The sequence below is a fragment of the Tetranychus urticae genome, chromosome 1 (genome assembly GCF_039701765.1).
Source record: "Tetranychus urticae isolate SD_2017Ah chromosome 1, NJAU_TeUrti_SD_1.0, whole genome shotgun sequence".
NCBI classification, from domain to species: domain Eukaryota; kingdom Metazoa; phylum Arthropoda; class Arachnida; order Trombidiformes; family Tetranychidae; genus Tetranychus; species Tetranychus urticae.
This window is the reverse complement of record NC_142958.1, coordinates 5204977-5230416: the sequence shown is the minus strand read 5'-3', so window position 1 is coordinate 5230416 and position 25440 is coordinate 5204977. Positions and strand designations below refer to the sequence as shown.

The window sequence follows — 25440 nt, the reverse complement described above, 5'->3', positions numbered from 1 at the left end:
AATACAAAAGGTTGTTCAATGGGAAGATAAGAAAAGAAAGGTGGCAACCGGGAGAAAGAAAGAGCCAGAAGATGGAAGCAAAAGAGAAACCAGTTTTCAGTTTTATTCTTGTAGCAATGTACAGCTTGATCAAAAAAAGTTTATTTCTTGTTAGCAACCTTTACTTTTTATAAGAATGTTGTTGTTCCACAGGCTTTCCCTTGTTGACAACCTTTACATTGGTCAATAAATTGGACTAAATTGTTTCAATAGTGATTATTAATTGACCCAAATTGTGTTCCAACTGTGTATTAGTGTCTACATCAATGACTAATCAACCCATTGCCCAGTAGATTGTTTTAATTACCATTAAATGTAAGTGTTAACTATACTTTTTTCTGTCTAACTTGTTTCTCGTTGAGTCTCTCCGGTTCAAAGCTGCTGTTGCTTGTGTTTTTGCTTGTTATCATGTGATCTCACCATTTTTGCCATTATTTTCAAACAAAACCTGGTTCTTGTTAAACCATTGACTGACCAAATTAACCAAATAATCCTAATCAGTTACTGACATTTAATTGTTATCTAGTATAATAACCTTACTTACACATGATTATCAAAGAGTCATTTACCTTGAGCCATTTACCAGCCATTTTCAAGCCATTCACTCGCTCTTTCTTTGTGTTAATGTATGGTCATCTGGCTAACAAGTACTCATTCAACAGCTTATACTATTTCATGATTACATTTTGCCATCTAACAATCTCTTAATTGTTGACAATTCTCACAATAACCAACTTAATATTTATTTATCAAGATTCGTCAGAAGTCAGTTTACCTAAAAAGATGACAATATTACAACTCTTGCCTAAAATGGGAAAAGGTTAAATCAAGATTGCGGCTTAATCCTATCAATCTGATGATTACTGAAACTCAAATTGCCATCTCATACCAATTCAATTGACCAACTTGATTAAATATATTGGCACAAACTGTTCATTCAACCCATTCTTGATTTAACCAGTCTTGACATTTTTGACAGTTATTTATCAATAATAACCTGAAGAACCGGAAAAAAAGGTTCAACAGTTAAACAATGATAATCAAATGGTGTATCAAAGTTTTGATAAACCACTTGATGAAAGTTATTATAAAAAGTTAACACAAAGTTGATTGAAAAATATGACATTAGGTTAGTATTTGTTGTATTGCTTCATCAATTGTTAATCAAACCTGTAAATCCAAAATGATTGTCAGTTAAAGAGACAAGATTGTTGATTCACTTTAATACTGTTTACATCAACGTTATTCATTGATATCAATTATAATTATATACAAGTCCAATCCATCCATTAAAGTAGATATTATATTGAACCTGGTATTTTAGGTTAACATGGTAAATGATAATGAAAGAGAATGAAAAACAAACATTTTCTGTACGGAAGTAACATTAAACCATCATTCCCTGTTTATACAGAATCTTGCAGATCATTGAGACAAAATATTTCCGTTTCTTCAGCAAAAATTTCACCCAACTCTTAAAGAAACCACTAGATATTCATGTTAATATTGAAGAAATTTATTCAACAGAAAAGAAGGAAATTTTTATCCAATTTTTCATCATAATTTGAATCTCTCCTGCTGTTTCACTTTGGCCAAATTTTTTGAAAATTTTTCTAAAAATTAAATCAAATCAATTGTGTTGGTCATGAAATGGTGAATATCAAGCGAAGTATTTTGCATTTCATGAGAAACTTCATCTTGAAAATGAGTTCTCACACTGCTTTTGACCACAAGCTTCAAACCTTTCAAAAAGTCAAAATTTAATTGTTTCGACCATCGATTGACCAAACCTTATTGAAACTCATATCAGGTTAAATGAAAGATTAATATTCAAAGTTGTAATAACATTGAAAATGAGCTTCAAATCATCATTTCTGAAGTAATTTTCAATTCTTTTGGAATTTCATGAGTTGCTTTCATCATAATTTTATCATGATTTTGATAAAGTTTTTGGTACTGATTCCTGAGATTTGATTTGATGAGATTTGACAATCTGATCGCAATTTGAATCATTTTAGGAGTTAAAATCGTTCAACTTTATTTTTTGAAACTGACAAAGAGTTTTGACAATCAGAAATGCTTAACTCGTTTGATGACAATTTTTTCATTTCCATTATTACTTTTTCCTTGATTCACCAAATTAAAATTTCTTCAATCAAGTTAATTAAATTTCCTGATTATCCTGACGCGGTTGAAGCTGTTGGTTGGCAATAATTATGATGGAGATTTAAATTATAACAAACAATGATCAAGATGAATGAATTTGATTAACAAAAGAAAGGTCATTTAATTTTCAATCATCCATTTCAAATTTGCGCAATTTAAATTGCTTTTTAATTTTAACAATTAATTACAATTGAAGTTTAACTTTCACCCTCTTTCAATCACTTTCAATAATCCAATTTCAACAGTTGACTTGACATTAGCATAATCATAACCATCAATGTTTAACAATCGATTGACCAGTTAAAAGCTTTGCACCCAATAACATTTGAATGGAAGGTAAAGAAAGGCCAACATTTTTAATCGCATTCTTTTTCGCACTCTTGTCGATTGTCCATCAAAGAAAAAAGAGTTGAACATTCTTATTGTCATTAAGCCCACAAAAAGGGTTAATGGTTATCATGTTGCCAGCAATTTTCACTAATTTATTCAACAAGACAACAATCATTGAAACTCACTTCTCAACTGTGACAACAGCAAAAATAGCCTTCAAACGACACTTCACTCGTTGATGAACATTCATCATTAAAACGTTAACTGATGAATCAATTGCTCAACAGTTAACATCGACAATGTTTATTGAACAATTAGTAAACCATGTTTAGTCCCAACTTGAAAGTCCCATTAAAACATTTACTTTTCAAGAAATTTCATCTTTTATCAGATTCTTTTTGTTGCCTTTTCATTCCAATCATTAGTGGGACAATTAATATTACTAATTGAACCAGGAGAAGAGTCAATTTGTCGTTTTTTACTGAATTGATAAGGAATCTGATAATTGTCTCTTATTTATTCATTTAATTTGCATGGATTCAACTTGAACTTGAAAAAAAGTGTGTTTCTTGGAAAAGTGGAAAAAGTGGTTTCTAAATTGAAGATTATTATGATTATGATTAAGATGTCTGTTATGGCTTGGTTCTTGTGTTATTCAGAAATGCATGAAGTCAGGTCAATCAGAAAGATGTTAATTAAACGGTAAATCTAGGCTATCAACACCAACTTCAACCAACACCAAGTCCTTTCCACTCTTGTAGTTGCTAATCAAGTTACTTTTACCTTTCATCTAATGTTTCCATCTTACAACATTGCTCATCACAATTAACTTTCATCATGATGGTAATATATTATAATGGTTATAATCAAGAGTCAATTGTTACACGTAGCTTTAAACACGTATTCATCTGGCTTTCAACATCAATATTCAACGAATCAATGAAACATTCATTTTCCACATCATTTGTTAAACTGTGGCTTATCGATGCTAAATTAGTCCTTTGATTATGTTTTAAGCTTGAAATCAATCGAATTAAGTTTTTAAATTTCAATCAAAATCAAAATATTTGTTCAACGCCACAATAAGATGAATCGGTTTTTGTTTTAACCAGTTTTGTTGTCAATAATAATGTAAAATAATCTGAGGATTTTGAACCAGTCTGGTTTAAATATTAACTGTTTAATCAATAGACTTGATTTGATTAAAATGAACATTCTGATTGTGTTGACTCAAGAAGCTTTGTCTGAAAATGCTGAGATTATTTATAAACTCAATTTGTTTCAATTGAAATAACATAAAACATTGAAAAATCTTTGGTAATCTATTGAATTGGTTTTGAAGGTGATTGGCCTCAATTGTGATCAACTTGTTTCACTTATTCATTTTTCATTATTCATTTGCAATTGTTGAATGAATAGATTTAAATTAGTTATCATTATTGCCAGCAAACGGCAATAATCTAATTTTACATGCAACATCGTTACACGTTTAAAGTTGTAACTCATTGAAAGGTTTACCAAAGTCTTGTATTGATATACATTTTTAGATGGTGTTGATTATAATGGCAAGTTAATTGTAATAAAAATTGATTGTGATGAAGCAAAGGAAGAAGAAAAATCTTCAAAATTCAGGAATTAGCCTTAATCGTTGTTAACCAGAAAATGAAATGTTAAAAATGAAAAAACGTAAAAAGTGACTCAATTCAATAAACATCACTTGATATTTCAGTTACAATATTTAACATCAGATAACATCTAATAATGGTTAATTCCGAGTAAATATTTACTGATTAACTTGATTCGTCTAATCAGATTGCTTAGCCTTTGAAAATTCCTTCATTTAGTTTAGTCTTTACTATGATTTAGGTTAACCTTTTGCCTTTTCTTGCCCATTATTCAACCCAAAAATGAGGATTGTAATTTCTGGTTGAGATGAAAATGAAATAAAATACTTTTTTGCTTACAATCAAATCTTGTATTTTGTTAATCATAATTCACTGACAATTGTTTCCTTCTTATTTTCAATATTTCCAAATCTTGCTTTAAATCTTCATTCCTGTATTTGGACAATCTCAATCCTGTAATTGGTAAATCAACAATTTAAATTATTCTTTGGTTGATTTATATTATTTCATTTACAACAATATCAATGTTTCAATGTGCCTTTTCAATCGACTTTGTATTTTTGCTTGAGAGGATCAAATTGTAATCATGAAAACTTGACGATTCAAAATCACTGTTAATTTAAATGATGAGATTGATCTTAATCACGCAAATCACGATCTAACTAAATGCTGTACGACTTTGCATGTAATTGGTGTTAATACAAGCGTGATATTGATTGAGATACAGAAAAATTGTTTCCATTTCATTTTCATCAACAGCCAACTTATATTCATATTACAACAGTAACTTTGAATGAGCTTCAATCCCAATGAACGGATCAGTTGATGTTATCTTACAATTATAACTATTAATATTCACTTTCACTGGTCAGAAATGAATCAATGAAATAATCAATTGTAAGAAGAGAAATTGATTTTTGTCCAAACTTGCAAATGTTGAAATTCAATTTAATTCAATTTTTTTGCAAATGATTAAAATTGTCTTGACTTTTGACAACAAAATTTATTGTTGAAACCTTTAAATATCACTTGGAATGTTTCTTGGTCGCAGTAAATTTTAATAATAAACTGACACTAATTACCTCTGATAACCTAAAGCAATTTTAATAAATTAATTGTAATCAACTCATGCTTTACAATTAGACCTTTTTTGTTGCTTTAAAACAAGATCATCATCATTAAATGATTATAATGAAAAGCAGCAAACAAAGGTAACCATCAAAGTTGAAATGAAAAGTGAATGAAACCATTAAATCAACTTTCTGTTTCTGTTTAACTGGTTAATGTTTTAAAACCTTTAATAATGATAATAATACAAATGATGATGATGATGCTCTTCTTTCCGGTCATCATTTTGATTATAAAACTATTCTAATCATTTGCCTTTTGTCACAAAAAAATATATTCAAGTGCATCAACCTTTACAACCTAAACTCATGTTTCGAGCTGAAAATGTAATAAAAATTGTGATTCGATGAAAAATTTTGATTTTTATTCCAAGCTTGACCAACTTTTCAGATTCTTCAAGTTTTAATATCCATTGAATCCAAGTTAATTTTAATCTTATTTTTCCCTGAAATGTCCATTTACCAATGAAAACATGTTGAACCAAATGAATGTGTGTTCACTTGAAATGTTGATTAATAACGATCTTGATTTTCACCACCAATTGTTTCAATTTGATGAAGAAGATCAAGGTTCATTCAATTATCTTTCCCATGCTGATTTGCGCCTCTTCATTTCACTTTTTTTCTTGTTTTTGTTTCTCTTTCATTCTGAATCATCTTTCGCTTGATTAGCCGTTTAACCAGATTAATCAGGAAAATGATCAATGAAACTTTTCGACTTTTGTTTTCAACCTTTTCTTAACGAGTCCTTTTGTTGTTTCACTCATGATTATGTTTTTGATTGGTAAAGACAACAAAGAACTAATTTTAGTTGAAGGAAAAAAATGTTCACTTTTAGCCTGAAATTCGCGTCTCATTCAGTTTCACCAAAAGAAGAAGACAAAAAAGAAACATTCCAAACTCTTTTTTCATGGTGAAAAACCTTGACACAGTTTTATCTCAGCACCTAATCAAACCTTATTTAGTAGCAAAGATGAACAAATCTAATCTTTAAATATTGGTAAAGAAACAAGATATTGAACTAATCTGGTTTAGTTTGCAAATAAGATGTGAATCAAAGGAACGCTCACGCAATCTGAATTATCTGTAAATTCATTGTCATTCAAATAACCAGTTGACTCAATCATGGTCATCATCACAGTCATCAAAACTGTTTTAATTTCTGTAAAACAAAAATTTCCATTTTCCATTTTATTCATCTCTGCAAGATACTTAACTCTGAACTTATCTTCATAGCTTTTGAACCAACATCAGAATAGTTTACTTCGAATCAATCCTTGAATTTCAAGTTCAATTTTGCCTTTTGATCAGATGAAGTTGAATGCATGTTAACAATGAAACCAGTGATCAATGGTTTACAATTGCTATTGATGTTAATCATCTTAAAGTGTTGATAATTGCTAACTTGTAATCAAATTATTTCATTATTTGTTTCTATTTGTTTCTTAATTGCTCTGATTGTTTCATTAAACCTATCATGATTGTGATGTTGATTCAATTTAAACACCCAAATGGAAACACATGATATAAATGTGTATATAATTTAGGCGAATCAAGATAATTGTGAATCAGAATTATAATCTCAATGATTCAAGTTTCTCACGATGTTTACCTTTTCTTTTCACCATTATTTTCATCACAATTATTTTTCCTTTAAAATTTACCTTTAATCGTCTTCATTTCTTGCGGAAGTTAAACCATAATATTATATCAATCAAACAATTATCATTAATAATGATTAAGATTTTGATTGTGCACAACAAACAAATTGAGAAAAGGTTGAAACAACAAAAGCAGATCAACTATCAATGCCTACTCAACAGTTGACCTTATTCACAGGTTAAAAGATACACTTTTAAGTTGAATAATTTTCCCAATTTTCAACCGCAAGTGTAAACACAAAAAGGTGATCCACTATTTAACCACAATTGATTATTGAAGTGATCATCAATGATGATCACCTTGTGTCGATGAATTGAAAGGTTGATGTTGAAAAGTTCATTTCAATTAACCTTTTATCAAACATGTTGTCGTTTTCATTTAAATTTTATGAGGATTCAGATGATCTGTAAATGATGGAGCAACAACAAACTGTAATTTTGATTGCAATTTGTGATTTGCTTTAAATTAAATGATGGGCATTAATAAGGAATCGTGATTAATTTACTTGAAATGATATTTATCTTGCAATTTAAACTTTCTAGCCAACTTTGTTTCTCATTTGGCCAGTTTTTCCCATAAACCAACCCAATTGTAATTAGTTAATTCATCATCTTTTAATCCTAATTGCGTTCTCTTGGCTTCTCATTTTCCAAACGATTTGCACAGTAATACAATGTAATCAATCACTAAGCTTGCTCATCATTAAGCTTACCAAATATTGTACATTAAAACCCTTTTTTCTGAATTTACTGAAATTTTCTCAAATGTCAAAGTGTGATTGAAGTGAAAACAAATCCAAAAATTTTACCAATATTTTCAATTTGCTGTTCAAACATTCATAACCAAAAAATGATTAAGATTTGAGTAAAAAGCGAGCTTTAAATTCAACTTTATCCTGATTTGAAGAATGGCGAAGATTTATTCAGATTCAATGGAAATCATTTCAGCATTGATCAATATTCATCAGTATTCTTAGACAATAATATCAAATAAGAGCTTTTGCTTTGAACTCTGTTTTTGGTTTCAAATGTTTAGGTGTTGATCTACAATGAAACTTGGAATAAAATTCACTTTCTATCGATTTCTTGTTTTGGATTTTGATGATTGAAAATAATCCAATGATTACTTGGTCAACTTGCTCAATCAAACTTGATCATTAACTGAAAGCATTTAAATGGATTTTTCAAGTTTTCAATTTATTTATGAATATTAATGCAAAGTTGTAAAGGTTGATCATAAGTTGACTGTCAGTCTATCAAAGTATCCATTCAACTTCAACATTTGTGATCAGTTTTATTTCCAGTTAAAATTATGCGCTTCTATCTGTTTACCTGATAAACAGTTGAAACTAAATTGGTCAATTAATCTGCAAAATCATTGACTTGCCCAAATGTTGGCCCATCATTAACGTTAAATGTCCACCAATTTTTAGCTGTTGATATTTCACAGTAAATATAAAAACCCCTTTAAAACGATGAAAAACAAAGGCTTGGCTAGATGAGCTTATTACTGATTTGACTTATTCAGGTTGATTTGTGGGAACATCCTGAAATGAACAATTGATTTCTTGGCCTCACCATTATCATCAGCATCATGATTATCTTAATCATAATCATTTCCATCTCACTTTCACGTAACCAAAATTATCACTTGTTGAGAGAAGACAAAGTTTAATTTCAAATGAAAATACCAATTGCAACAATTCAATTTGACTCGATAATAACAGTCAACATTTAATTTGATGAAAACAAAGTCAAAGTGTTTTATGCGCTTTTCCTCATCAATAAACATCTTTTTACTTTCCATCCATTGATTGGCACCTTGATGATCAACCCTGAAATTTGATCAATATTGAGTCATAATTGTTGCACTTATCAAATGATTGATTCGCATCTAATTATTGACTCAAATTGAATTAGTGGCTGCAAGTTGATTCAATAATAGGGTTCAAACAAAAATTTAAATCCATACTTGACTTACTTGGTTAGATTAGTGCAAAACGTAATTTCCTGACTCCATCTTAATCATGGATTTGATCAATTGTACTGAAACTATTTTAATCCTAATCACACACACAGCCAAACCTTATATTGTCAACTTTATCCTATTTTTAACACTAATTGGGTGCTAAAATCACAGTCAAGTGAATAATTGAATTGAAGATGAATCAATCATTAAGCCTAATGTTGGTCATGAATAATCCAAAATAGGTGAGGTTGAATAGGATTAACATTTAGGTAGCAAGGAAAACGGGTCAATCGATGGTCAACACTTTTTTTTCCTCTCAACCCGATGAGGGGAAAAGTGATGATGATATGTTTATTACTTGATCACTTGTATTGCCTTTTGCCTTTCAAATGATAGTTATTAACTTTACGCTTTTGACCACAATTTCAATCCTTATTTTTGAATCTTTTTGTGATTGAAGTTAATCAACAGTCCAATACTGATTAAACAATCTCGCATTTACAATTTGCCAATGTTGATGTTAACTCTTGTCGATAACTTGTGTTCCGCATTTCTCTCCCTTTTCGCCCTAATAATACTTTTAATTGTTCATCTTGATTTGAAACAATCAATCCATTTACAACAAACAACAATCTGTAACACTTTCACCTTAACCATGTGAGTTTTAGTTCAATTTCACAGTAAACTTGTTTTCACCACTTTTCATCAAAACATTTTCATCTTTCAATTTTTACTCCTTTCAACATTTTTCAATTTTGAGACGCTTTTTTGTCCAAATAATGTTAAATTTGAAACACACGCAACAACGTGTTAACTGTTAACAACAAATTTGGTGTGAAAAGACAAGCTGAAAACACGAGCAGAAAAACGCTAAACTCGACTCATCAAACACTTAATGTATCGTTATATTTATCTCTATTTTTTCTTGTTCATTTAAAGGTGAATTTTTTCCTGATGAAAATTTGATGATTTTATGCCAAATGGACATTTGAGACAAGAGAGCAACAAATTGACTGACCAAAGTTTACAAAATAGGATTTGCCAATTAAATCATCTTTGCTTTTAAAACTTGCAACTGTTGATCAGTGTCAATGTGGGACGATCGTGAATCGCGTAAATATGTTGCTCCTAATGGGAACAACAATAACAAAGACAGTCCAATGAATAGTCCATCGGTTATGAGCCAATGGCCTGGTGGTGGTTACGGTAATCGTGGCTATGACAATACAGAGGATCTTCATGCTTGGTCCATTTATCGACAAAACTTGAATGCCGATCTGTCTGAATCAGCCATTGGAATAAACAAAAGTGTCAACGGTGAGAGGCCGTTTGGCAATTTCCAGTTGAAAGAGACGACCGTTAAAAATATACTCAATCATCCCAAGTACGGTCCAAGGCTTCGTAATCATGATCCAGCCACTTACCTTCGGTATGGCCTTCCTCGGGTCAAAGTGTCTCAATCCGAGTTGGGTGTTCGAGATGAGGATCGTCGGTCAGGTTTAATGGTTGGTGCTGGTGGATCAAGCATCATTGGTGGTGGTCACATTGAAAGGTCTAAACTTGCCTCGCAACAGCACAAATACCAGGGTAAACATGGTTCCCATTTGGGTAAACCTGGTTATGGTCATCATTTACCTTCTGATTCAGCTTCCATGACTGATGTTGACGATGATGAAGAGGAAGATGAGATTGACAATGGACGCTCTGGAACAGGTCAACCAGTACATGCACCTTCCATTTCATCTTCTAAACACGTCTCCAGTCAACAGGGTAGAAAAAATGTTGGTCGAACCTGGAAAAGTGATCCTGACCTTCTTCGAGGTGATTTAGAGGAGTCAATCATTTCACCTTCTGCTGTTCACCAGTCTCACCATCATCCTCATCTCGCTAATCATTCATCTTCCCATTTAAATTCTCACCTTCATTCTAATCAACTTTACCGAGGTAAACGAAGTCAAGCCAATCTACTGTTATCATCATCATCTGCCAATTCACCGTCAAACAATAAATATTCAGGACTCATTCACTCATCACCGCCCTACATGACTGCCAATGGTAAAGCAGTCAGTGAAACTGATTTACGCTTTCCATCCTCTAATCATAATAACAAAAACAATAACAATAACAATTACCATACGCGTGATCAAATGGCCAATGGCAATGGTTATGGGTTAAATGGTAAAATGGGTAAAACCAATGGTTACATTCATTCCAATGGTGAAGACATGATTGATACTGAATTACCTTTATCCAATGGTTTATCAGCACCATCCAGCTCACCCAAAAATCCTCACCTAATTGTTCGTGGGCTCTATTATGAGTTGGACAAAACGTCCACTTTAAGGCGCATTTGTGGAGCCCAGAGAACCAAATCAAGAATCTTGGACAACATTTCGTTTGAGGTTAAAGCCGGTGAAGTCCTTGCCATTATGGCAACCAGTGGTGAGCAATTTTAACACACATTTACAATTCCCTCTTTAAATTGTCTCAAATTAATCTAATCATGAAATCAAATCCTTTAATAATTTACTTTCATCTCTCATCAATTTTGGAAAAACAAAAATCTTCAAAATAGTCAAGATTGAATTTTCAGTCAATTGACTGAAAATAGCAGTTTGTATTCAATAAGGTTTCCCATGAAGAAAATTTTGACTCAATTACTGATTTTATGGATAGTTTAAGTACATGTCGATGAATGGAAAACATTTGTTCTTCCATGATGTTCATCAGTGATTTTTGCCTTGAAATTTACACTGAAAGCCATTGTTTTGACAAATTGTATAATTTTCAGAAAGATTTAACAGCTTAATCATATTTTATAGACATTTTAATACACTATATTTAAAGTACAATTTAATACATAACATAACACTTTGTTACAATTATCATCATTATTATAATTTTTGCTACTTTATTTTTGTCTTTAACCTTTTTTTGCATCAAAAATTAGCTAAATCTTGGACTATTATTATTATATCTTTAAGTGTTTCAATGATAATTATTATAATCAATTCCATCCCTAAAGGTGAAAGTTGTGTGTTAAAAATGTTGCCTTTGAATTTTGCGCTTCTATCTGTTGTTAATTTGTTTTGAATTTTACAATCTTAATGTTACAAAATGTAGACTTTATTATCCTTTTAATTGTAATCAATTAATGTTTAATTTATAGTTGAAATTTTAATGATTTTCAAATCTTTTTCTTGATCTATTTTTTTTTGCTGTTTTGGAACCCAAATCATTTCAAATATTATCTTCATAATTTGTCTTAATATTTAAAATGTAAAAATCGTGAATTTTAGTTTGGAGCTTCATTTTGTTACGCTTTTCAGTTTCATTGATTGTTTCTAATCAGTGCCGTTTTAATGGTTATCAATCAATTTACAATTGAAAATCTGTAAACTGTAATTTTTAATGGTTTAACCAAAATAAATCAACTCCACCATTTACATGCATATGATTTGATTAGTTGATGCGTTTTATAAGTAAAGTCAATCAAGACTGTAGTTTATTAACTTGATTGTGATGACATTTTTAAGGGTTCAATTTAAATCTTTCATCTTTATCTGGTTAATTTGACTCATTGATTGATGGTAAAATGATTAGCCAAATGATTACTGTAAAGTTGATTGTTTCGCCTAAAAATAGCATTTTTGTTAACTTATAAGCTTCACCATTCAATTTGATGAAAATTTTACTCTTTATTAATAAGTTTATTGCGTGTTCAAGAAATGAATTAATTTTGGTAAATCACTATCAAACTGGTTAAGATTAAAAGTTGAACTGTCCAAACTAAAAGATAATTATTTGTTGATTTAATCATGAAAAAAGGTAAATATTAGCAAGAAAAAAGTAGGAAATCATTTTGAACTTGAAACATGTTGAGTTAATGATGGTTATGATGATTATCAAAATAATTATGATTGTATGATTAAATTGTTGTAGGTGACAACTCTCGATTGAGTCATGGTAAATCTTGTTAGGTGTTTTACAGTTTAATATTAAGAGTTAAAGAGTTAAAACCTCACCCTGAATACCTTTTTAGACATAATATTTGGATAATCATGAAAGAAACCTTTTCCTTTCGCATTCAACGCTCTAACTTAATTGAGTTTACACTCAATCAAAGGCATCATCATCATAATCTATGCGACTATTAAATATTCCCATCATGGTAGCATCACATAATTTATGTTCAGTAAAAGTGTATATAATAAAGATGTGTTAGATGTCAAATTGTTTCCTTGTTAACTTTAACTCTCACCCTAATCAAGTCAAGTTTAACCTTTTTGCAACTCCACTTTGTAATATTTATTTCATTAACAATCCGGTGCTCTTGAAACGGTCCTTGTTTCTCATGAGAAATAATATTTGCCACTGAATGAGAAGATTCAATGCTCTCATAAGGAAGGAAAAATAGAGATGTTTTTCTTGAAATGAAATGAAAAGTTCCATGAGATTAAATTTTAAAGTTGAACATTGCAATTCACCATCTTTTCCTTGAACCTCTCCAAACATGGTTATTATCATAATTATCTTCATGATTAGATTATCAGTTGAAGTATAACATTTCAATTTGATTTGGAATGTTGATCAACTTGAAGCAATAATAATAGAGTTGAAAGTTGACTGGTATAGTGAATTTTTGAATAAATTTTCATTTTGCACGGTTGCTTGTTTGGAATTGACTGAAAACCTTTTTGCAGGTTGATTGTTCTGACTGTTTTCATTTTCTTTCTTTCCACCCAGAATACGAAGGAACTTCAATTCTAGAAATTTTATCTGATCGTTACAATAAAAGTAGAGGAACCGTCAAATCCGAGATAACATTGAATGGCATCTTCATGACTCCCGCCAAATTATCACAAGTCAGCTCGTACGTGGGCCAAGATACTGATCTGTGTCCGAACATGTCGGCCCGGCAAACTCTGCTCTTCTCTTCTCTTGTTCAAGGTCCTGCCAAAAAGAATACCTTTGACACTAAAAAGCGTACAAATGCAGTTCTCGAGGAACTTGGTCTGAGTGAAGTTCGTCATACTTCAGTGGCCGATTTAACCGAGGCTGAGAAACGTCGCCTGTTGATAGGGCAAGCACTCCTTTTAGACACGGATCTCCTTTTACTTGATCAACCAACCAAAGGGATGGACATTTTCGACTCTTTCTTTCTCATTGAATACCTTCGCCAATGGGCTCTGATCTCGGGTCGATGTGTTATCCTCACCATTCAACCTGCAACTTATGAAATATTTACAATGTTATCACAAATTGCACTTGTTTCAACTGGTCGAATCCTTTACTTTGGTAAACGCAAAGATCTTCTTACCTACTTTTCTTACATTGACTTCCCATGTCCTACCTACAAAAATCCAAGTGACTATTATCTTGACCTGGTAACCCTAGATAATCTAAGTTCAGAGGCCATGTTAGAGTCAAGTCAACGAATAGAAAATTTGGTTGACCTTTATTCCAATCGATGTTCCAATGCGGTTTCATTGCCAGGTCCACCATCGGTTGCCCCACCACCAGTAAGACGTGCCCATATGACCATCATGTTTCTAGCTCTGTGGATGTAAGTAAAAATAATATAAATAACTCATTAATTCATTCAATCAATTGCTATAAAGCATTCAAAGTATTTTTCGTAGCATACTCACCATTATCAACTAAAACAATATAATTTTAACTTTAACTTTGCTATCAACCAAAAATGCATGCCAATTGAAGCCTTTAGAATAGATTTCAAGAATTAAATCAATCTAATGATTTGACTTTTTGACAAAATACGAAAGCAGTTAACTTGAAGTTATTATATTAATAACAATATATTATAATAATAACTTCACAATTTATTGTGAAAAGAGAGGCAAAATAGTTTCCATAGAAATAACCAATAAAACCGGGCAATTCAAAACCCTCGGTTAATCAAATTCAACCAGTTTACCGAAAATGCAAATATCTCAAAAATTGGTCTCATCTTTGATTGACACTTTTGGCTTACATTGATAAAAAATGTTAAAACCTAAATGAAAGTAACAATTGATAAAACAGAGTTAATTGTTCTCAATAATTGAAACTAAACAAACAAAATTTGAATTTCCTGGGTGTTGAATGGACAACATTGTCAGTCTAATGAAACCAAAGTATGATGACACTTTGGTGTGGTTTGTTATTTGATGAAAAAAAGACAATTTAATTCATAATAGATTATCGTTATTTACTTTTACTCCCTTCCAATTCATTAAAAATAATTATTAACCACAATAACAATGATAATAATGTTTTCTGTTGAACAAAAGTGACAAATCAAGAGTTGGTACAAACCAGCCAAAAGAAACCCAAAAAACACCAGAGAACCATCAAGTTTCCATTGTTGAAGTAAATTAATAATCATCCTTTTCTGAATCAATTTCATGATTAATTGTAGTTGTCAGTTTATTGTGTTTAGTCTTGTTGATTGAAGTAAATTTCAAGTTACAACATGAGCAATCAACCCGATGAAAGTGAAAGGTTAACAGCAATATCAGCAATAATTGTACAATGATTCACTTTTTTTCAGCTTGAAATTTGTTTCATCAAAGATCGTGATTGTTTCATTGAATCAACTCTCATTGATAATAATCATGTTGAATATTGTACCTGAAATTGATGAGTTGTTCACTCGATAATACTTTATCCAGGTCAACCTTCAAGTTGCCGTTTTTTCACCTCAAATGAATGAAGCTACAAAAAAAAGCCAAAAGTCAACAAGAAATTTAACTTTCAAACCTTTTCATCTTCATTTCATGTTTTCTTTGTTTAACATGACAGATAATTTAACTTTACCGAGATTAATGTTTCAAATATGTTGAAATGTTAAGCGAAATCAAAATTTTGGTCAAATTATCTTTCCAATGAAACCTTTTCTCATCAAATTAACCTTTAATCAAATTACATTTGTATCTGTTTCATTGTTTCAATCAAAAACCACTTTCAGAGCAAGTGTTTTATAACTTAAACTTTAAATTATCCATTCATTGTGAGTTGACCAATAATTTTTAAACACCTTCAAATCAACCTGTTTCAATACCTTTGAAAGTCAATTGAATATGTGAATAGCATTGTTTTCAGCATTTCATTTTGTCTGCAATTTTTCCCATTCAAATTGAACTAAAAAATTCAACTTTACCATATCAAAGGTTACAATAGCAAAGGTAAAAATAAAGCAATTCCAATGATAAAGGTTGGATAGAGGAGAAGAGAAATTAAATTGTTGTCAGGAAAATTCTAGTTCAGTGTATTGTTGACAATCTGTAAATTTGAAGGTTCGATTTTTTGGCATTTTTGTCCAATTTTCCCTTTTTTTGAAGAGTTTGTTGAAGCTCAAAAAACGAAATAAAAAAGTGTTTAAAGCTTTTCTCGTTTCAACTGAAAAGTGATTTTTTATTATGAAAAGTCTTCATTTGCCAATTGGTTGAACCTTTCATGTCTATGGATATTTTTGGTGCATTTTTTCAGTCCATCAATACCTAGATGAAACAAGCCAACCATGGTAAACGACTTTTCACTTAACTCGCAATTTACCATAACTTTTGTTGATGTCTAGTAAACCATAGCTTTGTTCATATTACAGATTGATATTTGTGCTTTCTGGTGTAACCACAATTAAGAAGATGGTAATGATGATGACAATGTAAAAGTGATTAAATTTGACTGATATCGATTTGAAAATGTAACTCATATCCAAGTTACTGTGAAAGTGAATTGAATCACGGAATGAACACTGAAGAAAAAAGATAAATTAGAATCGGTTGATTTCGCTAAAAAATCGCACTTATTTTCCACTTTATTCACCTTTCATCATTAACATTCATCATCATTTCAAGGTAATTTCAGTCAATTGGTTTATCTCTTTAATTGCATTCATTCAACTAATTCAATTCATCTTAACATCTCATTTTGAGTCAATTGTCATGTTATCATTATTTTATCGTAGGATGTTAAGAAGAGTGAAAAAAATGTAAAATCTTGAGCTAAATAAGGTAAATTGTAATAAGATTATTCAATGAGCCATTAATTAAAATATGATAACCTTGCCTCACCTACCTAATGGATTGGTTTGTAAAATATTGAACCATTTCTTAACCAATGTTTACAATGAAATGGTTTTTTTCATGAGATTTTCCAGTTTTAACATTTCTATTTCATTCCTTTAACATGGTTTCAATCATTTCATTTAACTTTATACAATTAACTCATTTAATCAACGTTACAATCTGCTTTTACAACAGTTTAACCAGATTTAGTTTGGATTTAGCTTCAACTATTCACTTTTAAACTTTAAACTGTATACGGTTTGGCATTCAAGTCAAGTTGGTGTAATTAGCAAATTAAAAATTTAAAGATGAACATGATTATTTAAGTTTCCTGTGCTTTGATTAACCAAATTAGAATCTCTTCTTCTACAATTATAATCACGAAAATTAGTTTTCAAGAAAGCCTTGTTGGTTTAAAATACAATTAACTGAAAATATAAATAACAAATGGCTCAATGTTTAACTTGAGATGTTTTATGGTTCCTTGTTAGTAATATATCATGTATTTCATTCATTTAGTATGATAACCATGATCAACTGAATCACGGTTTAATTAATTTCATTGTTACAGTTATGTAAATGTTTTTAAGGGTTTCTCTGGAAGTTCAAATGGTAATGATGAAAACAGGATTATTTGTTTAATATATTTCAGTAGTTTTGGTCTGATGTTGTCTTGAAACTGTTGAGTTTTCATCAAATGGCGAATCAAATAAACTTGAGTCTAATTTACGTTTTCACAATATTGATTTAATACTGGTTTGGGTTAAGGTTTACAGATTGAGATTGAAATAAATTAAAACTTGCTTTTCGTTATTTTCATCAATTGATTGTGAATTGTCAAGTGGTATAAATATGTTTATCAAGGCAAAATTATTGACTTGAGTTTGTTATGTTAACCATGATGAACCTGGCGATGATTATTTTTAACAACAAAGACAGTCTCATTACTATCAGCTGGCTTGAATCCTCTTTCTAATTGTATTGGTTCATTTGTTGTTGTTCTTGCTGAATGTGAACCGGAAACTGGGTGAATAACTGGATTCCTATGAGGATGAGGTGATCGACCCAATTCAAATCCATCGTCTGAATGAGAGGGCATTGAGTGAGGTGAACCCCAGCTTTCTTCATCACTAACATGGACTGGTTCACCAACAGAATCTTGAGGTTGATCGGACATTACGGGATTCTGTTGTTGCTGTTGTTGGGTTATCGATGACCAAGAAGGTGTTCCTTTACCAGGATGGAATGGTGGAAAAGGCTTCTGAGCGGGTTTCACTTTTGATGGTGTCTGGCTAAATTTATCAACATTATTATTAATCTTGTTAACATTGTTATTGGTTGGAACACTTTTTACTGGTTCTTGTTGTTGAGGCCATTTTTTGTTTGAAAATGGTTTCTTGAATGAACTGCTATCTGATGAGAGTGAGGATGATTGGGGAATTTGAAATCCATCGTTAGATTGTTGTTGATTTTCAACTGTTTGTGAACATAATCCTCCCGGTTTACCAGGATAACCATTACATGGTTTTTGTGGATGATTTTTAGTTGATTGACTTAAAGATGAGGGGTTAAGAGGTATTGGTAACATGGTTGTTGTTGAAGTTGTTGTAGTTGAAGTTGCTTCAATTGGCTTGGTTCGATTCTTCAAATTGAGAAGATAATTTTTCTTAATTGCTGTCTCATATTCTCGTGGATCATCAAAACCAGGAATATAACCAGAACCAGTTCCAGTACAGGAGCGAACTGGTTGACTATTTTTACTCAAATCACAAGTTCTACCCAAATCTTGACAATCAGATTCATGATCACATCGAGCTGTTGGATAGAAATGAAAGCCGAAAATTAGTATTAATTTAAACACTTTAACATTGAGATCATTTTTAAGCTCATAATTGAACACTCAATATCCTTACGTCGACAATAGAAACATCCTAAATAATTGTTTCCTCTGAAGGCAGGAATGAAATTACAATCTCTTGACTCTCTGCTGCGACAATGTCCTTCCTCGATGTGCAGAGATTCACAGACTCTGAGTACGTTTCCAAAGAAAAATCCAACCTCATTATCTTGATTGACTCCTGTAAAAGCAAGAAAATGTTGGATAATTAAAGGGTTACAGGAATTTATTGTTGTTTCATAAAAAAAATTACCTGCAGCTTCAAGAGCATCTTTTTCATCAGAACAACATAAACATGTTTGAGTTCCATGGGAAGTAAATGAAGCCCAAGAGTGACCCCGACGGGAACATTCATTTAAAGATGATTCCTGGCAACCACGTTGATGGCAACTCCGTTCTGGATCAAATGCTCGACTGTTAACATTGACAATTAGAGAAGATAGGAAACAAATTAAAAGGGAACAATTAATTACTATTGAATGGGCCATTTCTCAAGCTTATGTGACAATACTTAAACTTTGCTAGACAACTTTATAATGATGATGATCGGTCTTCACTTACAATAATGTCTAAGTTGATGGGACGCATTGTTTTTAAATATACACCATTTATCGTCTGATTTTTGCAGAGGGACACGGAAATGATCAACTTGTGTACTCTGTATTATTCAATCATTAGCATTATCATGAGGCAAGTATAATTATGATATTACTAGCGATGACTGGGAAACTGCTGAGCCACCGTCCTAATTGATTGTACCAATCAGCCAAACAGAAAAACCTTTTCACTTTTTCCCATTTTTCTTTGGGTGTCCCTACTTTATTATGGTTTAATTGTAATAGTTTTAAACACTGATTCACTTGGACAATTACAGTCATTTTATAAATATAGAATATGATTGGGAAAAGCCCATGTTGAACCAAATCAATCCAGTAAATTTGATTAATACTATTTTAAATAATAATAACTCACATTGTCAGACACAAAAAAAGAAACATAACTTTATGAGTGAAAGACTTTGGATGTTCACAATAGGAAATAATGTTACCATTGCTTTTCAAGTAAACCATAAATTCAGGTTACTCGATAGATTATTAATTTGATTTCTTACTGTTGCCGGTCAATCCAATTACTAGGTCAGGCGGAAGCCGGTATATGAACATGTTTCGAAGATTTCAGTTGATATTTTGTGGGGAAGAGTAAGCATTCGTTAGTCTAAGAAGATGAATGTTGAAGATTATGAACAGAGTTTGAAAAAAGGATCTTTGAGAAACACGAAAAGCCACTCTCATATTGAAATCTTGCGTCTTTTCACCGCTCAGGCCAATAAAATAATCTATTGTTGAAATCACAGTTATTATTAAATTGTCTATTCAACTTAAAAAGATTGCATTAAAACTGCTGTAAATGTTGAATCTTTTCCAGCTCTCTCATTGGCTAATACTTGACCGTACCCAAAAATAGCGGTTTAATCAAATTAACTTTAATTTTTAGGTTTAACCAGTTTTACCGAAAAACCAAAAATTTTAAATCAAAATAAAACTATTCAATTATTCCTATTTGATGCTGTTTGCCTGTTGCTCCTTTTTTACGCCAATTTATCAAGCTTGTTGATGTTTTTCACTCTTGCTGGTGGTTCCATCATCATCATTGTCACCTTCAGTGTACTTAAGCATTGAAAGCTATCAAGCCACAATTAGTCGTCAGTCAAGTAAATCAATGTGAGAAAAAAGTGAAGCTTAAAAAACAGTGAAGCTGTCAAAAAAAATAATTGTGTCAATAATTCAGAGTTAATGTTATTTTCTGCTTCTTGATTTCAATTGTGATAAATCAAATTATAGCCTCCAAAATTATTGACCTTCATTGTTATCAAAAGAAGCACAAAAAATATCATAATAATATTTGATCAAATGTGTGTCCTTTTATAAGATCGGTTGTCTATATTTAGTACAACCAACGTGTATAAACAACGTTTCTGATGAAATGTCGAGTGTAAAATCCAGCTAATCATATTAGATTGATTTGTCAACACTTTCATCCAAATTTCAATTTTGATTTTTACAACAATTGAAATCTTACAATGGATCAATGATTGCAATGTTGATTAATAATAGTCAATCAATACTTTTGATTTGCTTTCATCAACTAACTGCTATTGCTTCAGTAACAGCTTGGATTGCTAGACAGTTAACAATTGACAATAACCTAATCCAATGCAAGAAATTAACTTAATTTGAATGCTGCCTATTAATAGCTTTAGATCTAACTCTTAATCAAGATTTTCGTTTGATTTTCATTCACAACAAAAGCTGTCTTCAGACTGCATCATCGTATTTGAATATTATTATTAACAATCAAAGTCATTGAAGTTTCCGAGGTTTTCATTCCAAAGTGATAATTGAATCTATTTTTGCAGCTATTATCAGCAAATATTTAAAAATTTTCAGAAAATCAAATTTAAGTGTAATTTGGGTTTACTAATACTCGAGGTGAATACATTTAAAATGAGTTACTATCGTAGTCTTTAAAAGAAGCTGAACAGAAGAGAAGATTTGATTGGAAATTTTTAACGATTTAACAAGATTTCATGTTTACATTGATCACGCAAACCCTTAACATGATAATGGGAATGAAAATTGTTTCTCAAATAGTTGAGGAAAGTACAATATTTAGGGTCATCTTCATGGTTTTATAAAATGTCAATTTGACCATCTATTGTATTGAAGATCAATAGTGATAGTTCATTATCACCGATTCACTGGTAAAGGTTGGAAAATTGCACTTTCACTAATTCTTGGTACTTTTGTTGATTGTATGTTTTTTGGCAACTTGATTGAAACTATTGTGACTATTGGTTCAAATTGAAATTATATCTAATTCATTTTGTCATCTTATTACAGACGAGCCTTAATATTCACTTTTCCCTACAACGTTATCCACTTGTTCCGTAATTTACTGTTGGCAATTAGTCTATCCATTTGCACGGGAATCATTTATTGGCACATCAGGATTGGTCGTGAACAGGAACATCTATGGGATCGTATTGGACTGTATCATACCATTTTAACAATTATGCCAATTCCATTGTTTCTTGTTGAGATTCATGATGGTAAACACAAGATTTAGGTTTTATTGATTGATCTTCAATTTTCATTTATTGTCTTGTTTGCGCTGAAAAATGATTCCATCAAAAATTGAATCAAAGTGTAATTACATTGATTGGTCCTAAAGATGAGTCGTGAATCAATCAACATACCGAGTAAATTGAAAGTGTTGATCAGCAAGCAGAACAATGAATAAATGTTTTAGATCAAATCAATAGAAATTGTAAATCTCTTCCTTACTAATCTTTTTTTTTCATTCCTTCCAATATTTCAGCTCACAAGGAGAAAAATTATGTTCTGAATGAAGTTAAGATGCAATTATACACCAAACCGCTATACGTCTTTTCCAAGATACTTTACACACTTCCAAAAGCAACTCTAGTGTTCATGGGGTTTATAATTCCTGTTTCCTCCATGGCCGGTCTTCAAAATAATTTACTTCTCTATTTGGTTATATTGCTGGGCTATCTCCACATGATCCGGATGATTGCTCTCTCAATGGCTTGGTCTTTTGATCGTCGATCAACAGCTTCATTGGCTTTTGGTCTTATTTTTTCAATATTAACTCTCGCCGCGGGAACAACGTTTCACTACAAGGATTTATCCGTAATTACAAAATGGTTACACTCAATTTCCCCAATCAGGTATACGCATGAGGTGCTGATTGGATGGGAATTTCATAATAACTATACAACAGGTAAAAATGGAAGATTCAGGTTGTAGAGAGAAAGAGGAAGCCATGATATTAACAAGCCACAATCACTTTCATATCAGATTAAATTGAGATCGAAATTTTCAAATCGTGAGAGTTGGCCTTTGGAGTCTATTTTGTTTCCCTATTCTCACTGGATCAGTATTGATGAACAATAAAAGTGAACTCTTTATTGCCAGCTTTTTTTATTCCTCTAATCATCATCATTATCCATTTTACTTTCAATTTACACTAAATGGTATAAATTTAGCAAGAATTGTGAGACTTCTCTTCTCAAGTAAACTGTCCATTACCTCTAACACCATCACTTGCAAGATGATTTATTTTCCCATTTTACCCTTTGCTATTGATTGATCCTTTCTGGCTACTATTTGAATTGTATTTCAACTTTATTCTGAAACCATTTCCTTGGTGAAAAACTATTCCCCCAATCATGAATTGAATGGAGGTTACAAGAATATGAGAAGGTTCTTGAACAATATCGTTGCAGTGATTGTGGCTTGGTTCAAAAGTGTTCTAATAGCTATGAGAATAGCAATGTTTGTTGTGAGAAAAAAGGTTGATTAGTATGAGAAGCAATTGAAGTGAAATTAACGAATACAATTTATTTTAAACGTATTTTTGTGTGATTTATTGATTGTTTCAGTGCAAACTAACTTTTTGTTTTTGTTTTGTATCAACAGGTTCGTCATCGATTGTTCCACTCGCCTATCAATGTACACATAACCCGATTATTCAGCAAGAGAATGCAATCTTGATTAAAGCTGATTGTGGTTTTCAACAGAGAGAACACATTCTTCGCTGGTTTAATTACAAAACATCAGGATCGGATATTTTACGTCTCATCTCTCAGCCATTTATTGCCTATGCCATTGTCTTTGCCATCTTCCTGATCATTGGATCTTTATCATTCTGTTTCATTGCCAATAAAAAGAACCGACGCAATCGCGATTCCCCGACATCGTCATAATTAGTGGTTCCTTTACTGCGCCTGGTACTAAAAATTCACTAACTGTCTTGTTTTCACCTAATTGTTTCCTAATCACCTCAGATGATGCAAGATTTTTACATTTAATCATTACTTGCTTTTTGTGCAATGATGATAAACTTTCCTGACCTAATCAATGTAACTTTTGTTTTATTTTGAACTTAACCTCAGATCATCATTGCACCATTGTAAATTCATCTTTCGACATTAACTATTCCTAATCCTAATTTTATCTTGTTAGATGTAATTTTTTAGATGAAAAATCATTCAATAACGTCAATAAAATAAATTAAATGAAAATATGATTCACTTTCATACAAACGAAGAATTATTTTATTTGTTTGTAAGATTCACATATTTATCGTTAAAATATTATTCATTTTAGCTAATTAGTAATACACCCATAAATAATTTTAATCAGATGTCAACAATGAATGTCCTGAATTATTCCGTTGGTTTGTAAGACTCATATAAAAGTGAAACCTTTCAAAGTTTAGTTTATTTGTGTTGTATCAATGGAAACGGTAAAAATGGACTCTTCTCAACACAAGAAAAGTGTTATTAATATGCCGTACAGTACGGATAATCATGAGATTATGCGGAAAAGGTTTATAATCCAAACAGTTATAGCCTTTTCTATTTACATAATAATTACAGCAATAATGTTTGTTTTATTTACATATTTGTTTGGACCTTAAAATACTATCATAAGTTATCAAAGGAAGGATGGAGCCAATGCCTCTTCAACAATTATCCAACCCGAATGGCAAGAAAATTGACAGTTCCCTGAAGATCCCATTGGTACACTAACTGTCCAGTTTTCACGGTGAAAATTTCACCTAATTGTTTCCTAAATTCCTCAGATGGTCCAATATTTACAAAATTTTTAAATTTAATCATTACTTGCCTTTGCTTTGTAATCACTTTAATCATCATTCGTACTATTGTACAATCTTTTTTTACTAATTTTATCCCTCACGACATTAATTGTTCCTAAAACTTTTCATAATTTTATTTTGTTAGTTGCAATTTTTTAGATGAAAAATCATTGAATAACACTCAATAAAATAAATTAAATGAAAATATGATTCATTCTTGCTTATTAGCAGTCACACCAATAGATAATTTTAATCAGACGTTAACAATGAATGTTAATCAGATATCCTCCTGAATCATTTCATTGGCTTGTACAATTCATATAAAAGTGAAACCTTTGAAAGTTGATTATTGTTGTTATTAATATTGTGGTTGTTAATATTTATTTGTGTGTTTTAAAAGTGTTAGCAATGGACCCATACCGACGCCCGATTCATGTTGTAACGTATAACATTAGTGCAGAAGAATATGCGATTATGCGAAGAACGTTTATAATTCGTGCAGTTATAGCCTTTTCTATTTTCATAATAATTTCAGCAATAATGTTTTTTGTATTTTTCCATTTTGCAAATTCTAACAAATTTTAACTGTAAATAGGTTTAAAATACTAGTCTAAGGTTCAGTTCAAAAGAAGTCTTTTTAGCACAGAGCCAATGTATCTTCAACAATCATCATCAAAATTATCCGACACAAATGGTAAGAAAACTGTGAGCTCCACGAAGATCAAACCTGGCATTCAAATTTGAGATTCCAAGATGATTTATCCACCGATTTACCCTTTGACTGATCCTTTCTGGCTACTACTTGAATTGTATTTCCATCAACTTTGTTCTGAAATCATTTCCTTGGTAAAAAATTATTCCCACAGCCATCAATT

At 31.2% G+C, this 25440-nt stretch overlaps 2 protein-coding genes and 1 long non-coding RNA gene across 3 annotated transcripts; 1 reads left to right on the top strand and 2 right to left on the bottom strand.

The window, feature by feature from the left end:
- Positions 1-101: 101 nt before the first annotated feature.
- On the top strand, positions 102-23992 carry LOC107364697 (ATP-binding cassette sub-family G member 8). The gene is made up of 6 exons (XM_015932127.3): positions 102-354; positions 9857-11359; positions 13664-14483; positions 21784-21992; positions 22262-22684; positions 23383-23992. Exons 2-6 carry the CDS (start codon positions 10009-10011, stop codon positions 23667-23669), a joined length of 3090 nt encoding a protein of 1029 aa, XP_015787613.2. The 5' UTR covers positions 102-354; positions 9857-10008; the 3' UTR covers positions 23670-23992.
- On the bottom strand, positions 12295-14771 carry LOC149094429 (uncharacterized). Its single transcript, XR_016199895.1, has 3 exons — positions 14569-14771; positions 14238-14475; positions 12295-14149 (listed from the first exon to the last, which is right to left on the bottom strand). It is a non-coding gene; the product is annotated as an uncharacterized LOC149094429 (long non-coding RNA).
- Positions 17712-20286, bottom strand: LOC107364725 (uncharacterized). Its single transcript, XM_015932166.3, has 4 exons — positions 19445-20286; positions 19137-19297; positions 18900-19064; positions 17712-18801 (listed from the first exon to the last, which is right to left on the bottom strand). The coding sequence occupies exon 4, from the start codon at positions 18572-18574 to the stop codon at positions 17879-17881; it is 696 nt and encodes a 231-aa protein (XP_015787652.3). The 5' UTR covers positions 18575-18801; positions 18900-19064; positions 19137-19297; positions 19445-20286; the 3' UTR covers positions 17712-17878.
- Positions 23993-25440: the final 1448 nt, after the last annotated feature.

Coding starts and splice junctions, on each gene's coding strand:
- LOC107364725 (XM_015932166.3), bottom strand. CDS start 18,574: ATGTTACCAATACCTCTTAACCCCTCATCTTTAAGTCAATCAACTAAA.
- LOC107364697 (XM_015932127.3), top strand. CDS start 10,009: ATGTGGGACGATCGTGAATCGCGTAAATATGTTGCTCCTAATGGGAAC. Junction 11,360..13,663: donor TGCCATTATGGCAACCAGTG/GTGAGCAATTTT, acceptor CTTTCCACCCAG/AATACGAAGGAACTTCAATT. Junction 22,685..23,382: donor TCATAATAACTATACAACAG/GTAAAAATGGAA, acceptor TTGTATCAACAG/GTTCGTCATCGATTGTTCCA.